The sequence below is a fragment of the Bufo bufo genome, chromosome 2 (assembly GCF_905171765.1).
Source record: "Bufo bufo chromosome 2, aBufBuf1.1, whole genome shotgun sequence".
NCBI classification, from domain to species: Eukaryota; Metazoa; Chordata; class Amphibia; order Anura; family Bufonidae; genus Bufo; species Bufo bufo.
Window position 1 is genome coordinate 539,236,388 of NC_053390.1, and position 20,085 is coordinate 539,256,472.

General features: G+C 41.5%; 1 protein-coding gene across 1 annotated transcript in view; it reads left to right on the forward strand.

Moving 5' to 3' along the window:
* FRAS1 (Fraser extracellular matrix complex subunit 1) overlaps positions 1 to 20,085 on the forward strand; it is a 487,428-nt gene that overhangs the window by 286,063 nt on the left and 181,280 nt on the right. The window contains exons 20-23 of the mRNA XM_040418026.1: positions 1,169 to 1,312; positions 16,320 to 16,472; positions 16,811 to 16,954; positions 18,879 to 19,025. Coding sequence (XP_040273960.1) covers positions 1,169 to 1,312; positions 16,320 to 16,472; positions 16,811 to 16,954; positions 18,879 to 19,025 — 588 coding nt within the window. The remainder of the gene's footprint in view (positions 1 to 1,168; positions 1,313 to 16,319; positions 16,473 to 16,810; positions 16,955 to 18,878; positions 19,026 to 20,085) is intronic.

The following is a 20,085-nucleotide window of genomic DNA, read 5'->3' on the forward strand; positions in this document are numbered from 1 at the left end:
TGATGAAAATTATCAGTGAAATATTCTAGTCAAGTACCACCAGTCAAAAAAATTAGACACATTTTTCCACGGACACAGGAAATAAATTGCCTATTTTTATGGACTTTCCAGAAATTTCTGGACAGTTGGCACTCCTGGTCAAGAGCCATTTCATTAGCTTAAGATTGTTTGATGATGTTATTTTAATTTTTCATGTCACTATCTATATTTATAAAAAAAAATCTAAAAAGTTAAATCCTTCAGTTTTCACACTAATCATTAAGCCTAATAATTTGCCAACACTTCCTGTTCAGCAGTCCTCTCAATATTATCACAGGTAGTATTACAGTGAAAGGTAACACTTTTGTTTACACTGATCAATAAAAAATAAGGGAACATTTAAGCATTGCAGTATAACCCAAAGTCACTTAAATTTCAGAAATCCGAATGTCCAGTTAGGAAGCATAATTATAGTGAATTAGTTTCACCTGCTTTGGTGCAAATGAAAGTGACAACAGGTGCACTTAAAACGCAACTGCAAAACAACCCCCAGAAAGGAAATAGTTATGCAGGTGATGGCCACAGACTCTTAGACCTTCCTTATCCTTCTTGACTGATTCTTCTCTAGTTTGGAGTTTTGATATTGTCCCTGTCACTACTGGTAGAATGAGGTGGTAGCTGATGGCTTCCCCCTTGATCATGTACAGAAAAAAGAGTAAAAGTGTATCTCTAAATAAATACTGTTAACAGCTAAGGGAAGATGGTTTTCCCCATAATCATGTACAGAAAACAGAATTAAATGTAATAATTCATTTAGTATAGCTACTGACTTAAATAAAATGTACCTCTATAGCGCCACCTGTTGTTTTTTCGTTTCCTTATTTCTCTATCCACCACAGTAACATCTCTGAGGGAGGTGCACTTTTTCTGTCCTTCAGCTGCCACAAGCTGTATCTACTGTTAGAGGCTGGGACTGCTACAGGGAGAAAGCTGCAGCAGAAGGAAAGAAAGTGTTCAAAAGCCTAAAAAGTTGCAAATTATGGCGCACATATGGCGTGAACAATAATCTGCACCACAATAATGAGCAGCGTAATTAGCTTACTAAATGTCTCTCTGTCTTTGTAACTAGTTCTGAATACAAAGTATAGCCCTTGCACACAGTACATTTTATCCTGTTCTTCCGTTGCAGCTTGCCACCCATCCTGCAAGGAGTGCAGCGGGCCTTCTGAAGCACATTGTCTGACATGCCACCCTCATGCAACTCTTAATGCCGGAATCTGCAAGACTCCCTGCCCTGATGGACAGTACCTGAATTTAGTGGGTTATTGTGTTGGTGAGTGTGCTTTTGTAAACTTCCTATTTAGTGGCAGCATACTTACATCGAAGTGAACTTTTGATTCCACGGAGAGGCTTAAATATGTGTATTTTCCGTGTATGTGTTGCTAATGCTGCTTGCATACTAAACAGAGTGTACGAATATGCTAACATATAACTGAGCATTAGAGCTTTTTGAGTGCTATGTAGGTTTCAGAAGAGGAGATAGAAGTGGTTGTAAACCATCTTGCTGCTGCTAGATTGCAGGCTTTTAGAGTGTCGGACTGTGGTGCCTAGGGCCCACCAGTAAAATTCATTCTTGGTGTCAGGGGTGTACTTAAAGGCTCATGGGCCCTAGTGCAAGAGTTCATCTTGGGCCCCCCTTCCTTCAATGCTTTGGCCAGGGAAGCCTGATGCAAAAATTGAAACGGCACCTGCCCCCTCCATGCCAGATTCTCGACCTAACCCCTTCCCTCCAGCCAGAGGTGTAACTTGACCAGCAAGCATTTTCTATAATACTGGTGTCCTCTTATTCGGCACAAGGGTCTTTGGGCCCCTCAGGCTCCTGGGCTCGGTAGCGACTGATACCTCTGAACCCCCTATAGCTACACCCCTGCTGGGGTCACGCTGTACAGCTACGTGCAAATATCTGCTTACACAGCAGCAAGACGCTACTAGACTATTATGGGGGTTTCTGCAACAACTTCAAGAAGGCAGGTCCTTGGGTACAGAGGATGCTGGATGACCTGCCTCTATACATAGATGTCATCTCAGCCACCCGATGCGCCTATGATAATAAACTGGGGAGTTTGTTAAATAATCTACACAGTTTTTATATGAACATTGGCTGGTTGAGATGCTGCCTATCTACATGTAGTGTAGTCTACTGTATCATGTGCCACTTGTGCAAGGGATGGGGGACTAGGGTCCCACCTTGCAGAGAGCCTTTCTAGTGGTGTAGAACACTGTGCCTTGCAGTAACATGCATATGGAGTCTGCTGTGCTAGTGAAACAATACTGTGAGTCAGTATGACACGCAGATGACAGGTGTTGCACTTAGAATCACTGCACACTTCACTTATTTGGGCAGTCACGGGGCCAAAACTGACTAAATAAGTCACGTATGAACTCAGCCTTACAGGTCAATGTTAACGCCAAGAAGAAGCGCACTCCTTTTACACCGTCATCAGCTGATTCCACATAGATGTCTATAGAACCTGTTCTATTAAACGCTTATACAAGTAGAGCCCTCCCGACAGAGTAGCGACGGTGTCGGCAGTAAGTTTGTGTTGACGTCACTGATTAATTTGCCTTTCCTATGATCCGTCAGAACAATAACCCACAAAAAACGGATCCTGTCTGTGGAGCGTCCGCCTTCACTCGGTCAGCATTTGGTCAGTAATCCATCAGTATTGCTAAAGCCAAAAAAAACAGGAGTGGATCTAAAACAGAGATGACACGTGAATGGAATATTTGCATGTTTTACGTGTTTTGTACCCACTCCTGCTTTTGGCTACCAAATCATAAGCCAATTCTGATGGGACCATACAGGCCTTATAGATGTTGCACAGACAGGATCTGTTGTACGTCTCATTTTTCCTTCCTTCTGACAGATCAGAAAAAGGGTCCAATAAATGATAATGTCCGCCCGGCCGAAAGGCGAAATAGCGGCCCAGTCATGAAGTGGGGAGGGTGGTAACAGCATGAGAAGTCCACAGAGTGGCCCTATGACATAGTGGTGAGGTGGCAGCAGCATGAGGAGACCACAGAGTGGCACAATGACAGAGTCTGGAGGTGACGGCAGCATCAGGAGGCCACAGAGTGGCAAGGTGACATACTGTGGAGGTTGGTGGCAATACCAGTACCCACTGAAGATGGTGGGTGAAAGAAGGAGCACTTGGACAGGCTAGCACCAGAATAGTAGGTGAGGCAGGTACCCAGAAGAAACGGGTCTCTTTTTTCAAAGTGTTGGTGTGGCACCATGGATGATCTAGTCTGATGCATCAGGCATTGGTGTGTGGAAATCCTTGCTGACCCACGCCTGATTCATCTTGATGCAGTGTCCGCCTATGTGCTATATGTGGGCACTTTAAACTCTTGCTAAATGTCATATCAAATTTATTGTGGTATCATGCTGTAATTACCTTTTAACAGGCTGGCAGTGTCATTTATCTTGATTTGCCCCTAGGTGGTTCTGGCACCACTTATATATAGCTGGGGGGTTTGTCAAGTCAGTGTGTGTATTGAGGATGAGAATGAACAGAGGAGGAAGTTAATGGAGGAGGTGAATCAGAGCAGTCCACAATGTAGCTGCTAATTTAGACCCTTTGCTCTGGCCAGGCGAAGGGAGTATAGAGAACACTATTACAGCAGCACAGCACAGACCAGTGACTCTACGTCTGGATATAGAGAAAGTCTAGTGGAGATTAGAGCTAAATTAGTCAATGGACTTCACAAACAACAGTGACCAGCTGGAACCTAAAAGTACCTGGACACAGCCGGATTAATGAGCAAAATTATCCTTTACCACATGCCTCTATGGACATTGTGGATCAGAGTAAATAAAGGCATCCTTACAAATAATTGAGCAGAGGATTTTGCCTGCCGTTAGGGAGACTGCCCTGTGGATTGCTAATTACAAGTAAGAATTTATTATATCCAGTACCTGAGTGCTAGAGTGTAGACAAAGTCTAGAAAGATATAGAAAGAAGGAACTCCTCAAGTTACAATTGCGATACATAAGGAGCAATATTATGGTGCAAGGAGAGGAAGTGGAAGCTCCTCCCTTGAAGCTCCTCTTTCATCACCAGTGTGTACTAGCCAGAGAGGAAACAAGATGGCGCGTCCTCGTCAGCCAAACTGGGGCGGAATGTGTTGGGGTGATGAAGTGCACGAGATGTAGGCATCTGCGGAGAGATACGCGTCTCAAGTGCAGCAGCCCCTGAAAGATAAAGAGGTGGCATTCCCCGTCACCACTCCGCCGCCCAGGAAGCATGGTTCTTTTGAAGGACTAAATCCCATGGTCCCCAGAGAGATTACGGCCCATGGGGGAAATATGTGGCAATATCCGAAAGCTATTGAAGACCGGGCTGTCAGGGTATGGGATCGACCCCAGCCCAGGGACCCGATTTTTGAGAGGAGGACCAGGTGCGTGCGCTGTCTGCAAGACCTCCCCGCCTGTGGCCTATGTGAGACCTCAGAAGGTCTTTGCTATGGCCCTGTCTCCCAGCTGGAAGTTCGTGCTGAACCTTCCCAGCTTTCTTCAGAGCGAGAAACATGTACCACCGTAAGCTGAGCGGCACATTATTTTTTTTTCATTTTTCCACTCATGAACGACAAAGAGGACTGTAATTTTCACACTTCACCACACAACACAACACTAATCAGCCCTTTTTCCCACTAATACAAGCCCAAAAAGGCTTTAGAACATATAACTGCACCGCACAGGGGCAAATAAGACATATAAATATTTTCTTGTAATAAACCCTGTTAATGGCTGTATCACACAGCACTTGCACCCCAATAACAAGAATGGTTTGCTGGGATTACAGAGCTGTATAATGGCAATTTGGATCCCCAGTCAGTGCAGCAAGGTGTAATAGGATTGTTCCTAATAACCAGGCTGTCACCTCCCCAACTGAACCCTGTTCAACAGAAATGCTGTGGAATAATTCCTCCCTATGCTTTTCCTACACCTTAAATAGTCTTTCCCTGCACTTGTGAATCGTTTTTTTAAGCACAATGATGATTTTTCTATCACTGTCCCTAGCGCCTGCAGACACGTCTCTCCCTGCACTAAGTACGCTGGTGAATTGCAGAACCTAAGATGGCTGCCGTATTTATAGGGCTGTGACATCACCTGGCTGGCTGCTGATTGGCTGCATGCATGTCAATATGGGTGATCCCGCCTTCCAAGAGTTCCTTTTTCCATGTCCTCACACGTGCAGCAGCCATTTGAGGAAAAATGCATTTCGTTACCACGAAGCGCGAGGAAATTCGCATTCGGTGCAAATCAAATTTCTCCTGAAATTCGGAACGAATTCCACTTCGTCAGCTTCGATTCGCTCATTTCTAGTTTTAACCCGTAATACAGGTTCTTTACTTCATTTAATAGTTTATTTTTTTTTAAACATATAAAATTGTAAACCTGATTAAAATCAGAAGTACTTCATCCTGCACAGTGCGTTCATACACAACTGCTAATGTGTTGAAGCATTATTTCACGTATTGATTGCAGTATATTCCCCTTGCTCTCCAGAGACTCGCAATGTTACATCTATTGCAGTACACTAATTTATTTCCATCCATGTTACAGCATGCACTTCATCAGGATGGACAACCACCTGCAATCACTACATATCCGTCAATTTTAATGGCTTGCTAGGCATACACATTGGAAATGTAGTGTCAGTTGTAATCCTAATTTTTCTTCTGTTCCTCAAGGAGGTGACAGTGGAGAGACAATCCAATTGTTGTTGTTGTTTTTTTTGATGAGTCGGTGTTTCCTTATTGTATTTTCCCAAGTACCATGTACTTCTGAAATAAGTGACATAAATTTCTATTCTGTTTGTGGTCTCAGAACTTGAAATACATGATATTTGGGACAGCATTTTAAGTCAAATACAAAAAGATGCCTTTTTACGTAACTTCTTTTTTATAATGTAAAGCCATTATTCCTAAAAGGATATCAACTACGTTCTCAGTGGCACTTGGTTAAAGAAAGTCACCATAAGTGACTGGCTTAGGCCTCATGCACACGACCGTTGTGTGCACCCGTGGCCGTTGTGCCGTTTTCCGTTAGGTGCCCCCCTCACTCACTGAAGCCATGGCACCAGGAGTGAGATAGTTTGTGGACTCTCACTGCAGTCCTTGGTAGCCATTTGGTGCCGGTGGTGTCGTGGAGCGGGCCTGCTATGGAACCTATACTCCCTGAAGTGTATGGTAGCCGTCATGGCACCTAACAGGTATAATTTAGCGTAGGAATGTGGAACCTACTCTCCCTGAAGTGTATGGTAGCCGTCATGGCACCTAACAGGTAGAATTTAGCGTAGGAACCCGTCTAACAGAGATCGCCTTGACGCTCGGCAGACGGGCTCAAATAATTTTGTACAAAACGATTTGCCAAGTATCTCGCACTTATAGTGTAGCACTTGTTATTATTATGCAATTTTGTACTCTATATTGCAGTTAATTGTCGCATTGCATGTTTCGGTCTTTTAATCTCCCTCACAATGTTGCATTTTTTTTACACAAATAAGCACAAAAAGTGACAAAGCCCTATTGTGATTTTTTTAAGCCAAATTTCTGGGGTGCTAAATGTATTTTGAAATCCATTGTTACTTATTACATAACAATTATGATCTGCCTGTTTTTTTTGTGTTGTGACAATGTTATTATTAATAGGTCCTTAATGTGTTGATTCATTTTTTATTCTTTGTAGCAGATAGTTTCTTGTTTGTTTTTTTAAATTGCTTTAAACACCGAGTTAAAGGGATTTTCCTTTTCGTGAAAAATGTTAGCAGATGATTATACAGTCAGGTCCATAAATATTGGGACATCAACACAATTCTAAATTTTTTGGCTCTATACACCACCACAATGGATTTGAAATGAAACAAACAAGATGTTCTTTAACTGCAGATTGTCAGCTTTAATTTGAGGGTATTTACATCCAAATCAGGTGAACGGTGTAGGAATTACAACAGTTTGCATATGTGCCTCCCACTTGTTAAGGGACCAAAAGTAATGGGAAATAATAAATAAATCAAACTTTCACTTTTTAATACTTGGTTGCAAATCCTTTGCAGTCAATTACAGCCTGAAGTCTGGAACGCATAGACATCACCAGACGCTGGGTTTCATCCCTGGTGATGCTCTGCCAGGCACCAGGCCTCTACTGCAACTGTCTTCAGTTCCTGCTTGTTCTTGGGGCATTTTCCCTTCAGTTTTGTCTACAGCAAGTGAAATGCATGCTCAATCGGATTCAGGTCAGGTGATTGACTTGGCCATTGCATAACATTCCACTTCTTTCCCTTAAAAAACTCTTTGGTTGCTTTTGCAGTATGTTTTGGGTCATTGTCCATCTGCACTGTGAAGCGCCATCCAATGAGTTCTGAAGCATTTGGCTGAATATAAGCAGATAATATTGCCTGAAACACTTCAGAATTCATCCTGCTGCTTTTGTCAGGAGTCACATTATCAACAAATACAAGAGAACCAGTTCCATTGGCAGCCATACATGCCCACGCCATGACACTACCACCACCATGCTTCACTGATGAGGTGGTATGCTTAGGATCATGAGCAGTTCCTTTCCTTCTCCATACTCTTCTCTTCCCATCACTCTGGTACAAGTTGATCTTGGTCTCATCTGTCCATAGGATGTTGTTCCAGAACTGTGAAGGCTTTTTTAGATGTCGTTTGGCAAACTCTAATCTGGCCTTCCTGTTTTTGAGGCTCACCAATGGTTTACATCTTGTGGGGAACCCTCTGTATTCACTCTGGTGAAGTCTTCTCTTGATTGTTGACTTTGACACACATACACCTACCTCCTGGAGAGTGTTCTTGATCTGGCCAACTGTTGTGAAGGGTGTTTTCTTCACCAGGAAAATAATTCTTCGGTCATCCACCACAGTTGTTTTCCGTGGTCTTCCGGGTCTTTTGGTGTTGCTGAGCTCACCGGTGCGTTCCGTCTTTTTAAGAATGTTCCAAACTGTTGTTTTGGCCACGCCTAATGTTTTTGCTATCTCTCTGATGGTTTGTTTTGTTTTTTCAGCCTAATGATGGCTTGCTTCATTGATAGTGACAGCTCTTTGGATCTCATCTTGAGAGTTGACAGCAACAGATTCCAAATGCAAATGGCACACTTGAAATGAACTCTGGACCTTTTATCTGCTCATTGTAATTGGGATAATGAGGGAATAACACACACCTGGCCAAGGAACAGCTGAGAAGCCAAGTGTCCCATTACTTTTGGTTCCTTAACAAGTAGGAGGCAGATATGCAAACTGTTATTCCTACACCGTTCACCTGATTTGGATGTAAATACCCTCAAATTAAAGCTGACAGTCTGCAGTTAAAGCACATCTTGTTCGTTTAATTTCAAATCCATTGTGGTGGTGTATAGAGCCAAAAATGTTACAATTGTGTTGATGTCCCAATATTTATGGACCTGACTGTATATTAAAAGTATCTACTAATATACTTATTTGGTAATGGATTTTATCTCACTCCTCCATCACCGGAAGACTTGTAGTTTATCCTTTTACCCAGATGTGTTGACTGCACTATAAGCAGAACGCTCTTTCCCTTCTTCAGAGTACTTGGCAGACACTGGCCTTTTCTCCTTTCCTGAGCTCCCCCCTCCACCCCCTTTGTCACATCCATGGTCACATAAATGCAAATTCTGAGTGTATGAATACAAAAACAGTTGAGATGTTAGGCTTGTCTACTCTCCCACCTTTCCCTGGGCAGAGGAGTGATAGAGGAGAAGAGACACTGAGAGAAGGAGGGCCAGTTGGTTGCAGGAGATGGTAGGACTGTAGTTTTGGGAACTGTTTGTGAAGCCTTAGATCAGGAAGTAAAAAAACTTGGAGACAGGCGATGGGTAGTCCATGGACATTCAAATTAGTAGAATTAATTATGTCTGTGCAGGATTTTTTTTTAAAGTCTGTATCATAAGAATAGAGCAACAACTTCTATGCAGATACATTATGTGAATCAACGAATAACGATGAATATGAAAACTACCATAGTGTTAAAAGGTTGAGATATATGTTTAGAAATCATTGCCTTAATGTAACTAGTCTGAAAGGGCTGTCTGAATATAGCATCAGAATAAAACTTAAAAGCCTTGGGGGATTTCATCATGTCCAGCATTCCTGAATTCTGTTATCAAGAAGTTGCAAAATATGGCCTTTGCAACTTTTTGGGCGTATTTGCACAAAGATTTGCAACTTTTACATTTTTGCACCACTCGTTTTGAAAAGTAGGTTTAGCTACATCAAATAGTTAGTTTCTCTCCAGATTTATCACTAGAACTGCAAAAAAAAGTCACAAACTCACTCCAGTAAGGGGGTGGCATGGAAAACTGGAGGTGCATTTCTACACAATAGTGTTAAGGTTAAAGATGTGCCACATGTAACTTACAACATCTACTGTTTAATAAATTTGGCACAAAGTTAGCTAATGCAGACTGAAGCAATACTGACTTCAAATATTATCCTCGTGATACATTTTAGCTATGTTTTAGCTTAATGTTACTCTAGCTCTAATATGGAAAGGGGAAGCTATTGGACACATGACGTAACCACAAAACAGATACAAAAAAAAATCTGTGGCTACATTCACACGTGTCAGTTTTTCGTGCCCATTTTTCCACCATTTTTGCATCCATTTTCTGGCCGTTTTGCATCCATTTTAGAAAGTTTAGAATTGTTGCTTGTTATTTACATTTCAATATACCGTATATACTCGAGTATAAGCCGAGGCCCCTGATTTTACCCCAAAAAAATGGGAAAAATTATTGACTCGAGTATAAGACTAGGGTACATATAGCATCTTATGCTGGTCCCCCTCATGGCCCTATGTGTCCCCTCATGTGTCCTAAACTGGTGTGTAAAACAAGCTCTCTCCTATTGATAACATGGCCGCCTCTGTACTCACTGTCACTATGAATGCACTACAGCGAGCAGGAGCGAGCTGGCCGGCGCGTGACTGATGTCACTTAGTAACGCTCCACCCACTTCAGGAAGCAGGAGCGTTACTAAGTGACGTCAGTCACGCGCCGGCCGGGCCGCTCGCTGCAGTGCATTCATCGTGAAAGTGAGTACAGAGGCTGGACCTGTTATCAATAGGAGAGAGATTGTTTCACACACTAGTAAAATACTTTACACACAAAGCCAGTTATGTGAGCGGGGCCCCTTCATATATAATCGCGGCATTTTCGGGTTGGCCAAATCGCTCCTACTGGGAGCTTAACAGAGGTGCCGCGCGGATGTGCTGGGAGCTGACCGGAGCAGCTGTAAAGGTAAGTAACAGCTTCTCCGGCCCCCAACATGTCATGGTCTGTATTATGGCAATGTAAGTTGCCATAATACAGACCTAGACTCGAGTATAAGACGAGGGGGCTTTTTGAGCACAAAAATATGTGCCAAAAAACTCGTCTTATACTCGAGTATATACGGTAGCTTTTCTACTATTTCTTATTCCAAGTCCAACCATCCTCTTTCTAGAACATACAGTATACATGGGTAGACCCGGACTATTGCATTTATTTATGCATTTATATTGTATTAAATGGTGCCACAAATTCACTATGGATTTAGAAGTTTAATTTCTCTTTAATGAAAATAGTTAGAGTTCTGAACTCAGTTTCTTAATGTAAGAGTTACTACTTTGAGATTAGTAGGGGATTATACTTCTGTATATTGGTACAATTGTCTATTAAATATATGAATTACATGGTGTCAATTCTTAAATTACTTTTTCATGCTTCGAGGCAAAGCAGTTTTTGCTATTGCTATTATTTCTTAGTTATGGATCTAAACTTTGTTAGTCCTAATAAGTGCTATATTACAAATAAAGTGGATTTCTGCGCGTCAATATTTGTATTTCATTTCATTAATTTGCTGTGGCTGTTTGTGGGAGTATAAACCAACACATTTCTGTATGGGCAATCTACTAATACACTGTACATCTAAATGGTTGCATACTGAAATACATTTTATGTTCACACTTTACTGCTCTGAAATCTGTCATAACGCCTCTAGTAATATGCAGCATTACTGCCATGTATGCTGGCTTGGAAATTTAACTGCGATATTTATTTTCCATTCTACATCTGTAGGGGGGGGGGGGGAGAAGAATAAAACTGAACACATTAGTTGTGACCTGATAAACAAGTTTCATTAACCAATTCCAGTATATTTTTAAGAGAAAGTTATTAATGCAAGCTATTGCTTCAACAATCCCAGGGCAGAATATCTGTGGTTATTTTAGTAAAGACATGGCTAAATGTCCTAGGATGATGAGTATTTCAATTCATAGTATTCAAACATTGAGGTCACTGTAGCACTTATTCCTAAAATCTAATTACTCTTCTGTACACTGTGCAGTCAACCGTTAAATTATAAACTTATTCTTCATTCCAATGTATTTGTAACTAATCATAAAATAAATTCCTAGCATAATGCATTCTTTTCAGAAATGTACTTCTGAAAATCCATTGGAACTCTGCAGCAGTAGTCACATTATTGTAACTGTATCTATACCTTTAATAAGATGTAGTTATTATATTTTTGTTGGCTTTTCATTGTGTTGTTTATATGAAAGCAGAAATCAATGCAGTTGATAGCACTTGATTTTAGCTAACTGTAACAGTGGATGGATTCAATGTACAGATTTGACTTGGCATTATTTAAGTAGCCCTATTGGTCTTTACCTTTTAACCCCTGTACTGGGATCTGGGTTCCGCAGAAGATCTTCCAGGCTGCTACCTCTTGGAGTAGAGTCTGTTTAAGTGACTACTGATCCATGGGGTTCAGAGACACTGGGGAAGAACATGAAGAACAACACATAGTGCAACAGCACTCTCTAAACCAAATTAAGTACAAGGGTATATTATATTGCAAATGCTATGGTAATAAATTAGAGATGCTTAGCAAATACATTTTGCACAAAATTATTTGAGCCCGTCTGCCGCACGCCAAGGCGATCTCTATAAGATGGGTCCTAACACTAAACTCACCTGTTATGTGCCATGACAGCGAAATTCACAAAGTGTAGGTCCCACATGCATGCTGAGCCCCTTTTGGTTTATATCTCTATGGTGCCAAAATTACCTCTATTGAATCCAGGGACTACAAATACCAGCATGCATGCTGAGCAAACTATGTACTCATGCTAATTAAAATCAGCCTATGAGGCAAAACAGGCCACAGGAGTGCACAACCAAATAGGAGTCAGCCACAACTCCCATATAAACTACAAAACAAAAAGGGGGGGGGAGGTCAGCACATCCCAACGTGCAGGTGCACATCGCTATGGCTGAAAATACATATAGAACAACACATAGTGCAACAGCACTCTGCAAACCAAATAAAGTACAAGGGTATATTATATTGCAAATGCTATGCTAATAAATTAGAGATGCTTAGCAAATACATTTTGTACAAAAGAATCAGGCAAAACTGTAGTCAGGGACAGGCCAAGATCAGGGAAGGCAGAGGTTGTGCAATCCAACACACAGTCCGAAGTCAGGGTGGGCAGCTCGGGGTTTAGTACAGAGATCAGACAGAAGTCAGGCCAGGCAGAGTCAAATCCAGAAGTCAGGCAGAACTTGGTACATGGACAGGCAAAAAAAACTTTGCAGTGCACTAGAGAAAGGGAAAGTGTGTTTAGTATCCCAGGTTCACCAACCATTGACTAGGGAAGATTAGTGTGTGTGTGCTGACACTTTTAAGAGCCGGGGAGAGTATGCATCCTAGTTAGAGGCAGTGTCAGCAGGAAGCAGGTCTGAGCATGCATGGGAAGATGATTAGTGCTACTCTAGTGGCTGGGCCTGCTGTGGAGGGGAAGAGGGATAAAGGCAAGTTAGGATTGCCAGAGATGTGGAGCGGGAGGGCAGTACAGCAGTAAGTAATCAAGTTTAACTTCTATGGGCTTATGACTTATGTGTGTGCTTACACACATTAGAGGTACATTTACAAAATTGTACAACAGTTTTCTGTCATACAAAAGTTGCAAATTTTTGCCCCTCAAAATTTTAACAGTTCTGTGCCCCTATTTTAACTTTTGAAAAAAGTAGGCAGAAATTTGTTAAAGTGGGTGTGGCCACCCCAGTCCAAAACATTTACAGTAATTTCAGTTTTTGGCACACAAGATTCAACAAATTTATCAACAGGTACCTGTACCTCTTAATATATTTGGTGCATCTTACTCGAGCATACTATTTTAATAAAACGTTTGCAATTTCAATCTTTAGTGTATGTGTCCCACTGTCAGTAAGCCACTGTTAATCACTATTTTACTCTATTATCCCATGTTGGAGAATAATAATGTACTAACTACATTAAAGGGGTTGTGCAGTGCTAGAATAATGATGACCTATCCTCAGGATAGGTCATCAAGATCAGATCAACGGGGGCCCAACTCCCTGCACCAGCTGTCTATCAGCTGTTTAAAGAGGCCACAGCGAGTGGTGCATCCGCTTTACTGTTTAAAGGGGTTTTACCGCAAAAAATATTCTACACTTTTCAAACCAGCACCTAAATCTGAATACTTTTGTAATTATATGTAATTAAATGTTTTCTATAGCCACTGAGTTTTTTATTAAAATGTGTCTGTATAGTGCCACCTGCTCTTTGTTTTATTTCTTATTTCTTTGACCTGCTCACTGAGATGGCCGCACATGCTCAGTTACATCTTTCACCTACCTCCTGAGCTGTGATAGGGAGAGCATGGACACGCCCTCTGAGCTGTGATAGGGAGAGCATGGACACGCCCCCTGAGCTGCAGCAGAAAAGACACTCCCCTTGAGCTGTCAGCTTGATATAAATCTAGCAGAGCAATGAATGTGGAGATCTCTGGATCCATGTGAGGCCCAAGGCTGGTTCTAGCTTTGTTAGAAAGAGATTGTTATGTACTATATGATGTCTGGTTTTCATTTTTTAGATTAGTCATGGGCTAACCCCTTTAACTGCACATCATCTAGCTTGTTGCAGCAGTGCAGTATAACTACATCTGCTCATCCTGTTTACTTGAACGGGACAAGCAGTTGTAGTTACACTGCAACTGCTACAAGTTAGGACACTGTCAAATCAGCACAATTTTTTTTTCCGTTCTTCTGCTTTATTATAGAACAGAAGAATGAAAATAACGGAAGTGCTGGATTCAGCACATAACTGACAGCAAAGGAGCATAACAGATCCCATTGACTAGAATGGGATCCAATAGGTTTCCATTCTGGAATACTTTTTTTTTAGAGGAGAAAAATGTCCTGCATGCAGGATTTTTCTCTCTGCTGTTTTTGATGAACTCTGAAGATGAAGTTTGGAGGCTCTGATCGGAGCCTCTAAAGCGGATGTGAATGTAGTCTTAGACTGGATGTAGTTAAACAGTAAAGAGGAAGCAGTACTTGCACGAGTGCTGCAGCCTCTTCAAACAGTTGATCAGCTGGGGTGCCGGACCCCCGACGTTCTCATATTGAATAGGTCATCAGTACACTGCATAAGCTCTTTAACGCATAAACCTGTTGTTTTGCTGCCCATATGGCACTGTTGAAAATGCACTGATATAATCCCTGCAGATGGTTAAATCTATGTCCATTGAAATGCATTATGGCGGAAAATTTTAAAGGGAACCTGTCACCTCCCAAAACCATCCCAAGCCTCCAGCAGTACCTGCATGTAGCCAGCAGCGTGTTTCTGATGATGCCTTTCTTCCTGAAGGCAGATGCAGCAAAAGTACTGAAAACGTTATTTTATCCCCTGCCCGGCGCGCTTCTCCACACATGCTTGAAGTCAAGGAGGCAGCGGCCTCCTTGCTTCAAGTCACGGTAACCACGCCCCATTCCCTGCCCCTTTGCTGTGACTGACAGCTGGCAGTTTGGCTGGCTTTGCCGAACTCTCTGCATAAGCGCTGTCAGTCACAGCGAGGGGGCAGGGAAGGGGGCGTGGTTACCGTGACTTGAAGCAAGGAGGCCGCTGCCTCCTTGACTTCAAGCATGTGTGGAGAAGCGCTCCGGGCAGGGGATAAAACAACGTTTTCAGTACTTTTGCTGCATCTGCCTTCAGGAAGAAAGGCATCATCAGAAACACGCTGCTGGCTACAACCAGGTACTGCTGGAGGCTTGGGATGGTTTTAGGAGGTGACCAGTTCCCTTTAAATGTTTTCATTTTTTTGGGAAGCATTTTGTGTCATCCTTGTGGTACTAGGGATCACCTGTAAACAACATATGAACAGAACCAAATTTTTGCCAAAAAACATGCCTAAGGCCTCATGCACACGGCCGTTGTTTTGGTTCGCATCCGAGACGCAGTTTTGGCGGCTCTGATGCGGACCCATTCACTTCAATGGGGCCGCAAAAGATGCGGACAGCACTCCGTGTGCTGTGCGCATCCGTTGCTCCGTTCCGTGGCCCCGCAAAAAAAATAACATGTCCTATTCTTGTCCGCGCTATATTAAAGGCTGTCCGTGCCGTTCCGTAAATTGCGGAATGCGCACGGACGCCATCCGTGATTTGCGATTTGCGTACCGAAAGAAAACGGAACGGTCGTGTGCATGTAGCCTTAAACTGTTCCATTTTTATCAAAAATCTAATTTTCACTGTCAGCTCTTGTGATGATATTCCTTTCTATATTGATATACTGTAGCTTGCAAAATACATCTTGTAAAGAGAAAGCATACAGCAGTCTAGCTATATAGAATGCTCATGAATAATCTGTATTTAGTACAAATATAGCTTTTTTTTATTGTCCCACAAAATAATTGTAAACATACAGATCCCTAGTAATGAGCGAGTTACATACCACATGAACGGTACGTGTCTAGTCATTTGTATGTAATCATGTTTTGCTTGAAAACTCCACTCTTTTAGATTCAGAATAGCGATGTCAAACTTATCCGTGCTGCAAATCACTGATGAGTTTTAAAATGGACCTCACAGGCATGGTGTACACGTGCTGTTCGTTTTTTCCCATAGACCCATTTACTTTTGTGAACGAGTCTTGCGGTAAAACTGGAGCTTATGATCCATCCCGAAAATCGGTCATGTGAATTGATCCATTGGCTATACCCGGTCAGTGTTCAGTCTGGGTGCCATTTATTATACACTCAGACAGCACCCAAACATGAAATTCGTTCATCTAAATGAGCCCTTAGTTTATTCCTGTACATGAATGACTATTCTGAAATAAAGGCTTTCAGAGTACTAATCTTTAATATAGCTTTCATGTTTTTTCTTTTAACTTTTGTTTTTACTTTTTTTATATATTTTTTTTTTATTTGTTTTCTTTTTTTCTTGTTAGATTGTCATCCCCAGTGTCAGTATTGTGTAGCAAATCTGCATGACACAGGCAGTGTGTGTTTGAAGTGCCAGTACTCTAGATACTTTTTTCTTGGGGAGCGTTGCCTACCAGATTGCCCAGGAGGATTTTATGTAGAGGGCAGAACTTGTAAAGGTAAGATACACATTCACTTTTATCTTACAGAATATGATAATTAGGCCATTAAAACCATCTACGTTTGATAGTTATGGTGGAAATACGTGCTCATGTCTTTTTTCAGATATCTTTCATATTGTGTAGGGACAGGGATGTACTTCATTAGGGAATTTTTTTTTTTATATATATATATATACATATTTAATTGTGTGCATTATATATATAGGAAGAGAGAGCTAAGCAGGAATTTAAAGACTAGTGTAATAGTAATAGTTATCAGACTGGAAAAATATTCTAGTCTGTTATGACTTCCTGTGTCTGGGATTCTTGTAGTAAAGCCTTTGTGTTTTTTACAGGTTGTCACCTGTCCTGTAAAACTTGCAGCGGCCCAGGTCTGAACGCTTGTTTATCCTGTGAAGATGGTCTTGTTTTGTCTCACAGTGGGATGTGTACACAGTCATGTGCCCAAGGATATTACCAGGATGGAAATGTATGCACAGGCAAGTATGGAAGTCATATTGAGTCTTGTTGTAAGTTAGCCTTAAAGAGAACCTTTCACCTAGAAAATGCATAATAAACCGCCAGCAGTACCTTATTGCAGCCTGTAGCATGACTATAAAGGTGTCTGTGTCTTTTCTGTACAATGCCCCAAAAGTCTGAAAAAAGACTTTTATTCAACTGGTCACACTATGTAAATGATAATCTTGAAGTCAAAGGGGCAGCGGCTTTCTCGCCCGAAGTCATGCGTGCCCCGCCCCCTTTTCTTCCCCTTAGCGTTTGATTGATAAGATTTCCTTCACTACTGGACGCCTGAATGTAGTCTTGTGCGTGCGCCATGTCCCTGCAATACCGGCGCCTGCGCTGTGCCTGTTCCACTCCGCTATGAGCTCAATGCTCAGGCACATGAGAGCCTGGGCATGTGCGAGACTACATTCAAGCAACCGGCAGTGAAGGAATTGGGCATCCTATCAATCAAACGCTTTGGGGAGGTAAAGGGGACGGGACGCGCTTGACTTCAGGCGAGAAAGCCACTGCCCCCTCGACTTCAAGACTATCATTTACATAGCCTGGCCTGTTGAATAAAAGTATTTTTTTGCATTGCACAGAAAAGACACAGACACCTTTTATAATCATGCTACAGGCTGCTGGCTGTTTAATATGCATTTTCTAGGTGACAGGTTCCCTTTAAAATGTCAGCTTTTTCATATAGCTATCTAATACCTGTGTTTTTGATAGTGACAGTATTGCTACAGTTATACAGAGAAATTACTCCAATAACCTGGAAAGTTCATAAAATTCCAATTAAATTTTATGCACTGTCAAAATAATTTCTGCTTGGAAAAAAAACAAACTCCTTAAGTTGTTACTTTGGGTGACTTCAATAAAGGATACAGTATTGTTAAATAGAATATGACTTCTGCTGAGAACATTTTTTTTTGGCCTTCCGAGAACATTGCAATGTATTGTCAGAAGGAAAGACATATTTATTACCGTGCTGGCTTTTGTTTTAGGTTTGTCCTTCCGTGAACCATTAGTTCTGAACCACCTCTAGATTGGCAGTAGGAAATGTGGAGTATGAATATAAGAGGAGCAGCTAGCTCTTGCCGCAGTAAAAGAAAGACTATGAATTTCCTCGCATAAGGGCAGTTTCAGCAAAGATTTAGAATTCCACTGGATGACTTATGAAAGACTTCTATAATTGTATTTGATCTGTGACTAAAGATAATTGATAAAGTGTGTTTTTTGGCTCCAGTAAAAAGGAAGTTATCCTTTGGTTGATCTATTAGTTCACTTCTTGAAATGAAAAGCCTTAATGCAAGTGAAAGCGGTTCTTTCAGAAGTGATGTAATGTAGTAAAGGCCAGAATCTGAACCGAGAGGACCACTCTACACACAACACCTCTACATCTTCTAGTCTTCAGCAGAGGACATATATTATTCTCCATGGATATATTAAGCGATTGCTGCCCCCATGATAAGGACATATCCAGTCAAATCATACTTTATTATGGAAAGATGTTTCTTTGTACTAAAACACAGGGTGTGGAGAGCCTTCTTAGCACACAGCTTTGCTAAGAAGGTCTTCAGCATTTTACTGAGCACTGAAGATGCCTGTGTCTAAAATACAGAGGTTTCCAGCCGACTCTTGTCACTACCCCAGTCCCTAACTATGGACATGTGCCCTAGCTATTTCTGCCCATCACCCAGCCTATCCGACTTGTTAGACTGAAGACAGACTCTCCTGAGCAACTCTGTTAGGACTTTGCTAAGAACACTCTTTAAACTGAAAGGACAATTACACTTTAAATAGTCTGGCCTTTATAATCAGATTTAATTATATATGTTTGCAAGACAAGTTTGATATGTATATGTGTTTTTATTTATTCTATCCATCTCAAGACATTTGTATAATTCCTCTGTGCAGTTTGCAAAAGCCAGTGTTTAACTTGTGACTCAGCGGAAGGATGTACTGCATGTAAAGACCCGAAGAAAGTTCTGCTGTTTGGAGAGTGCCAATATGAAAGCTGTACCCAACAGTACTATCTTGACTACACCAGTGGTACATGCAAAGGTAAGGAAGAAAATACAAAACCATAGATGGATCAAAATCCACTGAGAGCACTTCACAGAAAGCTGTGTGAATCAAAGATTATAACTACTATTTGAAAGACATTCCTGTATAGGTAGAGGGTAGAGAGAAATACTAACAATCTTATAGCCCAGTGTAAAAACACAGGCAGGAATTAACTGTTGCTTGTTTGGCAGAAGGCAACATTGTACGACACCCAAGGGCCACAATAAAACTTGAAAGTTATTACCATGTGAGAGATTTTTGGTGTATCAAAAGTATTTGCCATACATGTCTGAAAGCTGCATGTTCCACTTTCTGTTTCTCTGTCTTTGTTCGATCCGCCTGTGTGTCTGTCTATCTCATAACTATCTGTCTACAAAAACAAAAGACAAAGTTAGCAATCATTAGGGGTGAGCGAATCGACTTCGGATGAAACATCCGAAGTCGATTTGTGTAAAACATCGTTCCAATACTGTACGGAGCAGGAGCTCCGTACAGTATTAGAATGTATTGGCTCCGATGAGCCAAAGTTATTGCTTCGCGAAGTCTCGCGAGACTTCGGGTAATAACTTCATAAATTAATTTGTACTGTAAAAAAGTTTTTCCCGAACTCGCGTTCGGTTCCAAGTGATACCTTGGAACCGAACCAGAGTTCAGGAAATGTTTTTTTACAGTATAAATTATTTTATGAAGTTATTACCCGAAGTCTCGCGAGACTTCGCGAAGCAATAACTTCGGCTCATCGGAGCCAATACATTCTAATACTGTACGGAGCTCCTGCTCCGTACAGTATTGGAACAGAGTTTTATGTGAATCAACTTTGGATGTTTCATCCGAAGTCGATTCGTTCATCCCTAGCCATCACATCCTATAAAATGTGCATCACAGGGGCTGAAAACACAATGCAACAGCACTCTGCAAATACGAAATATATGGATTGCAAATTTTACCAGTGCTATATCTACTATATGAACATGAGGGACTTAATTATATTTTGATCAGAACGTCTATGTATCTATCTATCATCTATCTATTATCTACCTGTATGTCTATCTATCTG